This window comes from Trachurus trachurus (genome assembly GCF_905171665.1).
Source record: "Trachurus trachurus genome assembly, chromosome: 9".
Taxonomy (NCBI): Eukaryota; Metazoa; Chordata; class Actinopteri; order Carangiformes; family Carangidae; genus Trachurus; species Trachurus trachurus.
Window position 1 is genome coordinate 4605932 of NC_139895.1, and position 13015 is coordinate 4618946.

General features: G+C 42.0%; 1 protein-coding gene across 1 annotated transcript in view; it reads left to right on the plus strand.

Moving 5' to 3' along the window:
* Positions 1-13015, plus strand: part of prdm6 (PR domain containing 6) — a gene marked incomplete at its 3' end in the record, with an annotated part of 110056 nt that overhangs the window by 64190 nt on the left and 32851 nt on the right. The window contains exon 6 of the mRNA XM_083979018.1: positions 6362-6486. Coding sequence (XP_083835144.1) covers positions 6362-6486 — 125 coding nt within the window. The remainder of the gene's footprint in view (positions 1-6361; positions 6487-13015) is intronic.

Consider the following 13015-nt stretch of genomic DNA (forward strand, 5'->3'; position numbering starts at 1 on the left):
TGAGGTTTGGCCCAATACTGTTTATTTATTTAAAGAGTTGTGACAGGAAGTCATACTAGACTTACTGGATGCCGACGTTGTCATCTTGGCTGGCAGAAATTCAACTTCAGATACTGACGTCAGTGCCTGTTGGGTCTAAGAAAACATTGGAACAAGAACATAATCCAAGCAGTTAACACAAACCTGTATTCAGCTTTATCAAGATGTTTCACCTCTTTTATTTTAGATGTTTTTATCTTTTCAAATGACTTGACAAACACAAAATATATTAACAACAAACAAAAAACGTGGGGTTTTCATTGCCAAACGTTAATGTAAAGTGTGTAGTCTACACTCTGTAGTTAGTCTGGTAATATCCTGAATATCGTGACATCTGTGGAATATCAACAATCAGATAAAATCAAATGAACAGGAGTTACAGGCTACACATACACAAAGTGTATATTTTAATAGTTCTCTTGTGTTATTTGAAGTATCTGTTGCTATTGTTATTTAATCTACTCACCAGATAATGTTCATGCTGCAAATGTTGACCGGCGCAGAAATTAAACCCCGACTACAAAATGAAATCAACGCATTTGAGTCTTAGTTGCACTGTGTATGACAGTAAGGAATGGGCTGGGCTAACAGAGGTTCTTGGAAACCACAGGAATTATTGTCATTCCATTAACATGACAAGGTGTAATTAAATCTGGCAAACATTCAGTTGACATTTTTTTTGGCATCCCAACACAGGGTATCACCAACAAACCCTTAACAGGAAAATGATACAAACAGGTCAGATCACTCAAAGACCAGTTAAATATTAGTTGATCTAGAACAAACCAAAATCTAAATTCTTAAGTAATCTAAAGTCTGTTTCAAATGTAACAGAATGTATTATAGAACAGGGCTGTCAAACATGCAGCCCGTGGGCCAAAACCGTCCCACTATAGGGTCCCCTATAGAGATGAATTTGTAGTACCACCAGCCCGTCGTTTTAAAGACAAGAAGATAGTCTCATAAACCATTCTCTTTTTTTTCATTGAATGACTATTTGATCATTTGAAAACCATCCCTAAAACATAAAATAACTTTAATTTACCACACATACACACAAAAAGTACCGAAAACAGGTGTACCAATACCAGTTCCCAGGTAGCGAGTATCGGTATGTGAAAGGTTCCCATCCCTAGTAAAATGTAACTAATCTTAACTTGAACCTGACAACGGCAATCTAAAAAGAGATAAACACATTGTAGTTTGGAATTTAGGAACTTCCCCAAAGATGGTAACAGGTGTGTGGTTTCCCATCAGAAGCCAAAAGCTCAGGTGAACCAGTAAAACTTGTACCAACCCACTGATTAATCATTCCTGTCATGTTCAGTTCCTTGATGATCAAGAAAAAGAAAATCTCCCTTGCACAGACAGTTGGACTTTTTCTTTCTTTCTTTCTTTCTTTCTTTCTTTCTTTCTTTCTTTCTTTCTTTCTTTCTTTCTTTCTTTCTTTCTTTCTTTCTTTCTTTCTTGCTTTCTTGCTTTCTTGCTTTCTTGCATACAGGCTTGTTTTTCCTCTATCATTCTTTGGGCCTTGTCTCCAAAGTTTGAGACAGTGTAGAACAGACCTCGGGCTTCTGACCATTTGACCATTGAGATGTTTTCCTTCTTTCTGCCACTGGCTCTGATAAAGTGCAGTCTCTGGCCGTCGGTGGGTTTTGCAGCTCAGACCTGTTAAAGGATGATCTAATGGCCTGGAAAGTCATTTCGGTCACAGACTCTACAAACCTCAGTTAAAGTCCGCAGAGCTGGCGAGTTGTGGACGGCCTTTGTGGCGCTTTGTCAGCATGAATGTTTTAGATAAACATGTTTGTGCGCGTGTAGACACATTATTACGCCGGCTGAGGTATTTGGGTTGTATGATTTATAACCCATGAGCGTTACTGTTTAAAAGCTGATTATAAAGCTACTTGTGCTTTGTGTGAAAACAGAAAACAAGAAGGATCAGAGAGCTGGCGATAGCGAGCGTCCTGCTGCGGCGCCGGAGCAGCCGCACTCCGCCGGGCCTCGCTGCGGCTCAGCACCCGGGGGTCTTTATTTTTCATACCTGAGAGCCTGTTGGATGTGTTTGATTTATAACCCGGCCCCTCCCTCGCGTAGCAGCGTGTATGTATTAAACACATACATTTGTTTTAAATACATACAAGCCGCTGAATGTTTGTAGGCCGCCCTCTTCTTTTTATCCTGGGAGGTCATCGGGTATGTTTGATTTATGGCCCAGTCCCTCCTGGCTGTGTTTTCACATGAGTCCAGCAGCACCCCGCCCCTCCCCCAGTGTGGAAAGAATTAATGAAACACACACACACACACACAGACCCTCAGCAGGCTTTGTTGGGCTGGTCTGGCTGAACTACCTGCTCCGTTTCCCAGTGTTTCACTCACTTTTATGAACAGAAACAACAAATGATTTCAGGGTTATGTGATTATAACGACCAAAACTATCATCGTACAAATCCTTATTTCTAACAAACCTTCCTTAAATGCTGAAATATTGACTGAATTCACACCAGGTACCAACATCTGCTCATGTTTTCATACATGTGCTGATAATAAGTCTTTTTTAAGGCCTAGTAGTGTTTACTATCACAAGGGGACTGGGGGCCGGGGCCGTTTCTGTGAGAATAATAACAGAAACGGTTGCTTTGCCACTGTATATATAGTAAAAGTGGTATCCCAGAAATCCCCTCTGTAAACATCAGTTGTGCGTCCGTCAAGACGGATCAGCACCTCCGAAACAGCCTAAACAGAAAACAAACTTTACGAGACTGGGAAAACTGCGAGGGGTTGAAAGGTGTTTCTGTTATTTCGACCTCCCCTCGTCGGTGACAGCTGTTAAATACTCTGCTGTGGAAATGCATAAATAATCCACACCACCCCTCCCCCACCCTCACATTTCTGTCTGTATTTCTCTATTCCTCTTTAGTAACGTCTTCTCTCTTTTCTATTGTTCATTTCCTCCGACTTGGTATTTTAGTTTGGTGTGTCCTCACTTTGTTAAATAAGCAACGAGTCATGCGGCTCACAGTTCCCATCATCCTCCTCCTCCCTTTTTTGTCTTCTCTATTTTTCAGTCTATTTATCTTTTTCTCTTTTAATTATTTATCTTCTTTTGAAATTCTTATTCCCTCTGTTTATTCTTCCCTTTTTTCTTTTTTTTCTTTTTTTTTTACCAGAGACTCACTTTGACAAAGAAAATAGCCTAAAAAGGTCTTTGATACACACTGACACCCAATTCGAAGAAAACACTGCAAGTAATTGAAAACAGCATAAACAGGACTTTTAGATCATGGAGCAACGTGTTGAATTCAACTCTCTGGTTTAGAGCCGGACATCCAGACCATGATCCTCATGAAGGTTTATTTACATATATAATATGTATAGAAAGCAGCAGTTTAAAGGGATAGTTCAACATTTTGGCAAATTGGCCCATTGCCATAATCCCTATAGTCATAGCAGTAGGTTCGTTACCTTTAATTGTCGGTTCAAGAACGGCTACGGAGGCTAGTGGGATTTCTTGGTTTTCCTCATCAAACTCATCAAATACACAATCCAACAACTCCACAACGCTCTGGTGGACAAGTTGTGACCTGCACATTCACCACGCTATGAGATAATAACACAACGTTACCAGACAGAGTTGTTTTAGAGGGAAATTCATACAAAACCGCTGATGCGCGTTGCCTTCAGGGACAGTTTTTCATTAAGCAGTCTCTGTATTTCCCTCTAAAACAACTCTGTTTCGTTCTAAAAATAGCTTGCACCAACAAATAAAGGTAACAAACCTACTGCTATGACTATAGGGATTATGGCAATGGGCCAATTTGCCAAAATGTTGAACTATCCCTTTAACAGTCGTACAGTGAGTGACAGGTAGAGATACCTGCTCCAGCAGCTTCAGCTAACAACATGTGATGTTGACAAACGAGCCTGAACATTTATATTGAGTGTGAAACTTCAACTCAAACAGGAATCCAAGGACGGAACGGACAGTTTTCGATGCGTCATGTCTTTTTTTCCCACGTGTTGAAATCAATCCTTCAATATTTAAACAGACAGAACAACAACACACTGGGATGTGTTGTTCCTGTGTTTCTAGAGCAGGTTGGATGTCGAAACGTTCTTGACACGTCTGAACACTGCGATGGTTTAAATGAGAGTCGTGATTGAATCAAGAGTGGTTTTAGTGAAGTGGAGTCAGACTTCATCAGCTGAGCGTTTCTCTCCTGGGGGACCTGGGGGAGTTTCAATGTGCTTTGAATTATGTAGACACTGAGTAGCACTTAATGTTTTCCATTTAATATCATGTATTGTCACTTTAAGTGGTCGTCTCGGAGGTTTTTGTAAAAGAGTGATTTGTTTTTTTGGCCGGGACACTCTCTGGCGTGGGGAGCGGTGTGGGAGTTGAACCCGCGACCTCTGGATTATGATGTGGTCTGTCTGACACCCCGCTGCACCGGAGGGAGGAAGAAATGTGGGAAAGTGTTTTAAAATAGTTTGAGGCTGGATCTGAAAATGTGGTTTTTGAACGTGGAGGTTCGCTCACGTTGTTAGACGTTGATGTTTTTGGGTGGGTGAGCTGTTGTTTTAGCGCTGGCGTGACCCGGGAGCTGTCAGCTCACTGGCTGCCTGGTCGAACAACACCGCCGCCGCCGCCATTAATTGGGTCTGAAGAGGGTGAGAGACACCAGATATTTCCCATAAATCATTTGGGTTTGGTCCGATGTGAAACGGAGCTGTTATCAGATGGGAGGCGTTTCCACAGTCGGACCTGGACACGGTCACACAGTCGGTCCAACATCCAGAGCCCGGCGCTGTGAGTCAGCAGTTTGTCTCCGGGACGACCGAGACCTTCTGTGAAATGAAATATGGAATCTGAAATCTGAAATCTGACCCCGAGCGGTTTCACTTTACTGACGGTAAAGCCGTTCACAGACAGCAGCTTGTGTTTGTTGATTTTCCTCCAGAGTTTTAACAAAGTCAAATATTCCAGCAGGAAGAAGTAGAAACATGACGCTGCAGGTTTTTAAAAGCTGTAACGTTTCCTCTGATCCTCCATCACGACACGACCACAGATCAGCTGTCGGTGTCACGCTTTGGTTTTAACGAGGAACTCTGCTCCATTTGTACCTTAAAGGTACATTGTGTAGAAATTACTCCAATCTAGTGTTGCAGTTGTATATCACAAGCATCTCAATCATATTTTTCATGCTGCATTCACATGAAATTTGGCAGACGGCAGAAGGACAGCCGCTGCACACACCCAAAATCAATTTTCTACTCACCGTCATCCAAGGAACGGTTTGGAGAACTTTCAGAGTCATCAAAACGCTTTAGGAGTTCCAGGGGGGGTCCGGCTGGCGACGGGTTTTCATATAATGGCGGCGGATAGAGTTCACTTTTGAATCGTCCAAAACACACACTATGAAACATCCAGATACCTCCATACTGCTCGTCTGTACTGACCCAAGTGTCCTGAAGCCACCACATGAAAAAAAAAACAGAGATCAAATCATTTTTTTCCGAACAACTTTTCCATGTGGCGGCTTCAGGACACTTGGGTCAGTACAGACAAGCAGTATGGAGGTATCTGAATGTTTCATAGTGTGTGTTTTGGACGATTCAAAAGTGAACTCTATCCGCCACCATTAAAACCCGTTGCCAGTCGGACCCCCCCTGGAACTCCTAAAGAGTTTTGATGACTCTAAAAGTTCTCCAAACCCTTCCTTGGCATGACGGTGAGTAGATAATTGGTGAATTATCGATTTTGGGTGAAGTATCCCTTTAAAGAAACAGCTCCAGAGTCCTAGTTCTGGTTAAACCAATGACTTGTAACTAGTTGCAGGGAGAATGGAGGCTCTCTGCCTTCCACCTAGCTGCGTCTCTTGGCTGAAAACCAACCTTGTAAGATCAGAGCCTCCGACCCGGTGTCCCAGCTCTCGTCTCCATGGCGACACCACCACACAAACGTAACGCGCTAACCCGTAACCCATAATCTCTTGTTGATGACAGATAAGACTACACAGATATACACATAGTAACATGGTAGATGATAAATAATAACCTTATCCACCGCTCCATGGATTGATTTCTCACCAGCTTCTTCGTTGGAAACAAATGCACATGGAGGGGAGGAGGGTTAGCAAAAAACGTGCATAGTTCCCCTTTAACAAGTCAAAACAGGGTTTCATGTTGTTTTTAAATGTGTAAATGTGATCCAGACTCTGAACTGGATCCTGGTTTCTTCTGTTTTCCATCTTTGCACTGAATTGTAATTTCAGAATAAACTAAATTAAATGTGTGTGTGTGTGTGTTTGTTTTATTCCAGGTCCTGTATCTTCTACAGAGCGTGCATGGACATCCCCCGAGGGACGGAGCTGCTGGTTTGGTACAACGACTCCTACACTTCCTTCTTCGGCATCCCGCTGCAGTGCATCGCTCAGGACGAAAACTGTGAGCAAACAAACACCTTCTCTGTCTCTGTCTGTGTGTCTGTATCTAATGAACATCCATGTCTTTCATCTCTGTATTAAAGGGATAGTTCAACATTTTGGCAAATTGGCCCATTGTCGTAATCTCTATAGTCTTAGCAGTAGGTTTGTTACCTTTAATTGTCGGTGCAAGCTATTTAGAAATGTCAACTTTAGAACGGCGGAGCAGAGCCGTGAGCTGCTCAGAGCTACGCTACGGAGGCTCATTATGGGATTTCTTGGTTTCCCTCATCAAACTCATCAAATACACAATCCAACAACTCCACAACGCTCTGGTGGACAAGTTGTGACCTGCACATTCACCACGCTGTGAGATAATAACACAACGTTACCACACAGAGTTGATTTAGAGGGAAATACAGAGACTGATGATGAAAAACTGTCCCTGAAGGCAACGTGCATCAGCGGTTTTGCATGAATTTCCCTCTAAAACAACTCTGTCTGGTAACGTTGTGTTATTATCTCACAGCGTGGTGAATGTGCAGGTCACAACTTGTCCACCAGAGCGTTGTGGAGTTGTTGGATTGTGTATTTGATGAGTTTGATGAGGGAAACCAAGAAATCCCATGAGCCTCCGTAGCGTAGCTCTGAGCAGCTCACGGTTCTGCTCCGCCGTTCTAAAAATAGCTTGCACCGACAATTAAAGATAACAAACCTACTGCTATGACTATAGGGATTATGGCAATGGGGGCCAATTTGCCAAAAATGTTGAACTATCCCTTTATTAAAGCAACACTGCTCAGCTTCCTCCTCCTCTCTGCTCTGTGTCTGCATCCGCTGAAAGAACGCCGGCCGTTTTCTTTGGACGTCTTCTTCATTCTTATCACCGACGCGACGGTATTTACAGCTCAGCTCCATCACCAACCTGCTGCGTCTGGTTGATGAGAGAGAAAGAAAGAAAGAGAGAGAGAAAGAAAGAAAGAAAGAAAGAAAGAAAGAAAGAAAGAAAGAAAGAAAAGCCCTCCTGGTTTTGATTTAGTGATGTTCATGTTTCCACACTCATCAACAAACTGATCCAGGATCATCCATCATATACAGTATGAACATGAAGCTACAGCTGATTTATGGAAGGAAGAAAGAAAGAAAGAAAGAAAGAAAGAAAGAAAGAAAGAAAGAAAGAAAGAAAGAAAGAAAACCCCTCCTGGTTCTGATTTAGTGATGTTCATGTTCCACATGGTTCTGCTTTGGGTCGACAGTTTTCAGCCCGTGTTGCAAAAATACCAGCGACTCGATGTGAACAAATGTGTCACCGCACCGTCCTGACTGATTATGGGATGGCCCTCGTCCACCCTCTTGTCCGACGTCAAGTTTTTTAAGGAGAAATGTCTTGTTGAGGACAGAAAATCATGAAGACAAGAAGAGTTCTCATACCAGACGCTGACAGCTCGTCTTCACTCGTTGCTTTATTTATTTCCTCTGTGGTCGGTCGCACAATGGAGCTCCGATCGGACCCATAATGCAACACTCTCTGATTTGCTGTCTGCTCATCAAATCACATCTAAATGTGACCCGTTCTATCAAAATGAGTCGGATGTCGCAACGTTCTATTTTTAGATAATCAGCTGATAACGTGGAAAACCCATAGAAAATCAAAAAAAATGTTTTACACTAATTTCAAAGCAATGACATTCAAAAACAATCTCCCAAAGTTTCACAGTCCAGATAATTGAGAAAAGGCACGTAAATGATGATTAAAGTTGACCTGCAACTTAAACCCTCTGAAAATGAGTGTTGCTTCGGTGCAAAACATGAAATATCTCCTGAACCGTTCATGATAGAGACGAGCTGTAAACTGCATCTGAATCGCGGGATTCTCCGCTTTCCGACGGTCATTGAATGACAGGAAGGGACGGGTACAGAAACAGATGCTAAACCGAGTAGCATCGACGCTAACAGAGCGTAGCATCGATGCTAACAGAGCGTAGCATCGATGCTAAACCGAATGTAACCATGATGCTAAACCGAACGTACACGCTTGCACATGTTTTACAAAGTGTCAACAAAACATGACAACTTCTGAACCGTTTATGATAGAGACGAGCTGTAAAAAGCATCTGAATTGTGAGATTCCCTGCTTTCCGAGGGTCATTGAATGGTGCATCTATGACAACAAGGGACCGTATAGGGTGCGAGTAATCACGTGGTACAGGAACAGATGCCAGAGTCACTGGCAAAAACTTTAACTGCAATTTTCTCAGATTTTAGAACGGAATAAGAGAGTAGGAGATCGTAATTCAAATGGCCACATCTCAAAAACCATCAAATGTATTGTAGTGACTTTGACTAGGGTATCATTTTAAAGCTTATTTTCTAATCTTTCCATTGATACCAAAATCTCAACTTTGAAATTTGGGTCACTGTGACTCATTTTGATGGATCGGGTCACAAATTTACTTTATCAACGGGACGTGGTTGAACGTGACACGAGAGTCGATCAGATCAGAATCTCGTCTTCTATCGTCCTCGTCAGATAAAACAGCAGCTGAAGTTCCTGTGATAAACAGCGACCGAGTTCTGCTTCGTCTCTGTCGTTTCTGTCTCTCCTCCATCCATCCTCTCTTTTTCTGCCACCAATTTACTTTGTGTTTACATCTGCTGCAGTTTTCTGCTCGGTCAGCCTGTTTATGTATTTTCCCTTTCAAACGTTTTTTCTTTTTCTCTTTCTTTTTCTTTTTCCTTTTCCGTGGATTTGACAGAAAAAGTCGCTGCAGGGAGAAAAAACAAACCTGGGACATGTTTTTTTTCTTACACAATTAGGGAGAAAAAAAACAAACATGAAGGAGTTTTAATCCGCTGAATCTAAATTGGAAGGAATTGAATTAGGAGCTCGTCTTTCAGCGAGTCGCAGTGAAATGAGATCGTGCTGATTGCAAATTAGAGACGTTTGGCCACAGAGCGGTTTGTCTTACATGACATTGTTGTCGGTGGCGACGGGGGCCGCGGCCTGCACACACACACACACACACACACACACACACACACACACACACACACACACAAAGCCTTTCTCTGCAATAATTGAATATCATGGACTTTGACTTAACCACATGTGAAGGTTCAGTCTGTTCGACGTGGAACTGGCTCAGACGCTCCCGGTGCTCAGAGGGTTAAATGAATCCCAGCACATCTGGACCGGAGCAGATGTTGAAGGACTAAGATTCATTAGACTTCACAGATTTTTATCTTAGAATAATAAATAGGACGAGAGAGGAACAAGACTCGGTGTGAGGGTCAAAACCTCTCGTCACAGACAAACTAACTAAACATTTTATAAACTTGTAACGGTGTGTTAGATGAAGGAAGACGGGTGGTGGTAAGGCAGCATGTGGAAAAAAGAACAAATATCTCAATTATTTTCAAGTTAATTGTTTTTGAATAGAAAAAAAGAAGAGACTCTTCTAAATGAATCAGTTTCTCTGGTTTTTACTATTTCTAGGTCTGTGTTTGAGTAAAATTAACACTTCTTGTTTTATTCTATAAACCACTGACGACGTTTCTCCCAAATTCCAAATAAAATATTGTCATTTAGAGCATTTATTTATAGAAAATGACAAACTGGTCAAAATAACAAAAAAGATGCAAAGAAAACAAGTTCATATTCATTTTTAAACAACACAACACTAATGTTTTTAACTGAGGAAGAGTTCATAAATCAACATGCGTGGAATAATAAAGTACTTCTTATTCGTATTATTAATCACAACAGTGGTTTTTATAATCTTCCTCATTACATATGATTTGGTTCAGGTGATGACCTCATCAGTGGCTCATTAGGTAGAGTGAGATTCTGCCAGACATATATTTATACATACAGATAGAAGAGGAAGAAATTGATTTATAAAGAGAAATTTGGAGTGTTTTTTTCGAGAGCTGTATATATATTATTTTATTTTTCAAGAAGAAGAACAGTTGTGGACTGACCAAAATAACATGAGTTAACTTGAAGATGTTTATGTCACTATGAATATTCATAATGTAAAATTAGATCATTTAATACAGAGTGTGTCTGAAGAAGTTTATATTATTTTGATAAACATATAATGTTGCTGTCTTTGATATCAGCACATTTAGAAACTCAAAACACATAAATCCTCAAATCCATTATTCATCACATCATAAAACAGATCAAATAGTCCAACAACATGTTAAAGTGTCAGTGCTGCAATCAATAAAAACAAAGCTTATAAAGGTTTTAAAGTGATTTTAATCCAACATAGACCTGACTGCATCAGCTCAACCTGCTGCCAAAACACAAACCAAAACCCAAACTAATGTAAAACTGTTTTCAGTCTCTTCCTCTGATGACGGCGTCATGTGACAGGAAGTGGCTGTTTGTGATCATTTAAACATGGACAACAGAAACCAGTCCCATCAGTGTCAACATGGATAAACAGATCAGCGTGTGAACGACAGTCCACATGTTCTCTTTATATCCAATAATCAGCGTGTGCTGAAACATCCCAGAATGCATCTGTGTGGATTTCTGACTCGTCCGCTCAACGTCAACTTAGAGAGAAAAAATAAAAATAAAACGTCCAGATCTGGAGATGATCGACACACTGGCAGCAGGCTGGAGGGAGTTTGTTCAGCTCCTCACTGGGTTTAAAGGGATAGTTCAACATTTTGGCAAATTGGCCCATTCCCATAATCCAGTAGGTTCGTTATCTTTATTTGTTGGTGCAAGCTATTTTTAGAACGGCGGAGCAGAGCCTTGAGCTGCTCAGAGCTACGCTACGGAGGCTCATTATGGGATTTCTTGGTTTCCCTCATCAAATACACAATCCAACAACTCCACAACGCTCTGGTGGACAAGTTGTGAGCTGCACATTCACCACGCTATGAGATAATAACACAACGTTACCACACAGAGTTGTTTTAGAGGGAAATACAGAGACTGTTGATGGAAAACTGTCCCTGAAGGCAACGCGCATCAGCGTTTTTGCATGAATTTCCCTCTAAAACAACTCTGTGTGGTAACGTTGTGTTATTATCTCATAGCGTGGTGAATGTGCAGGTCACAACTTGTCCACCAGAGCGTTGTGGAGTTGTTGGATTGTGTATTTGATGAGTTTGATGAGGGAAACCAAGAAATCCCATAATGAGCCTCCGTAGCGTAGCTCTGAGCAGCTCACGGCTCTGCTCTGCCGTTCTAAAAATAGCTTGCACCGACAATTAAAGGTAACGAACCTACTGGATTATGGGAATGGGCCAATTTGCCAAAATGTTGAACTATCCCTTTAAACCCAGTGAGGAGCTGAACAAACTCCCTCCAGCCTGCTGCCAGTGTGTCGATCATCTCCAGATCTGGATAGCGATTATGGCAATGGGGCCAATTTGACAAAATGTTGAACTATCCCTTTAAGTGTGTTTCTGCTGCAGGAGGAATCAACAGTTTGTTTTATCACCACAGAGAGAGAAAGTCAGAGACTGAAGAGAGAAGGTTGAGTTACTGTCACACACAGGAGAAGTTAAACACACACTCAGCACGTGAGCTTCACCAACATTAAACATGAAAAGAGGAAAATTTGGAGCCAAACCACACAACAACACACACACACACACACACACACACATACACACACACACACACACACACACACACACACACACACACACACACACACACACCCTGTGGTTGTTTACTCATACATGTTCCCTCCAATCAGAGTGAGAGGGTTTGACGCTCTGCAGCCCGACGCTGCCTAACGACTACAACATGTCTCACAGGGGGACTCCTCCTCTTCATCATTATCCTCCTCTTCTTCATCATCATCCTCTTCTTCATCATCATCATCATCATCCTCCTCTTCGTCATCTTCTTCCTCTTCATCATTATCCTCCTCCTCTTCCTCTTCATCATTATCCTCTTCTTCTTCATTATCCTCCTCTTCATCTCATCCTCTTTCTCTTACTCCTCTTCTTCCTTCTCCACCTCCTCTTCATCATCCTCTGTTTCTTCCTCCTCTTCCTCCTTGTCCTCCTCCTCTTTCTCTTCTTTCTCCTCTTCATCCTCCTCTTCCTCCTTGTCCTCCTCCTCTTTCTCTTTCTCCTCTTCATCATCCTCCTCTTCCTCTTCATCTCATCCTCCTCCTCTTCATCATCATCATCATTATCCTCCTCCTCTTCCTAATCATCATCATCTTCTTCCTCCTCATCTTCCTTTCCTCCTCCTCTTTCTCTTCTTTCTCCTCCTACTCTTCCATGTGTCCTCTTCATCTTCTTCAGCACCTCCTCTTCTTTCTCCTTATCTTTCTCCTCATCTTCATCTCCTCCTCTTCATTCTCCTCTTTCTCTTCTTCCTCCTCTTCATCATCCTCCTCTTCCTTGTATCCTATTCTCTTCTTCCTTTCCTCCTCTTTCTCTTTTTTCTCCTCCTCTTCATACTCCTCCTCCTCTCTCCTCCTCCTCCTCCTCCTCTTCATTCTCCTCTGTCTCTTCTTCCTCCTCCTCTCTCCTCCTCCTATTCTCCTCTTCTTCCTCCTCCTCCTCTT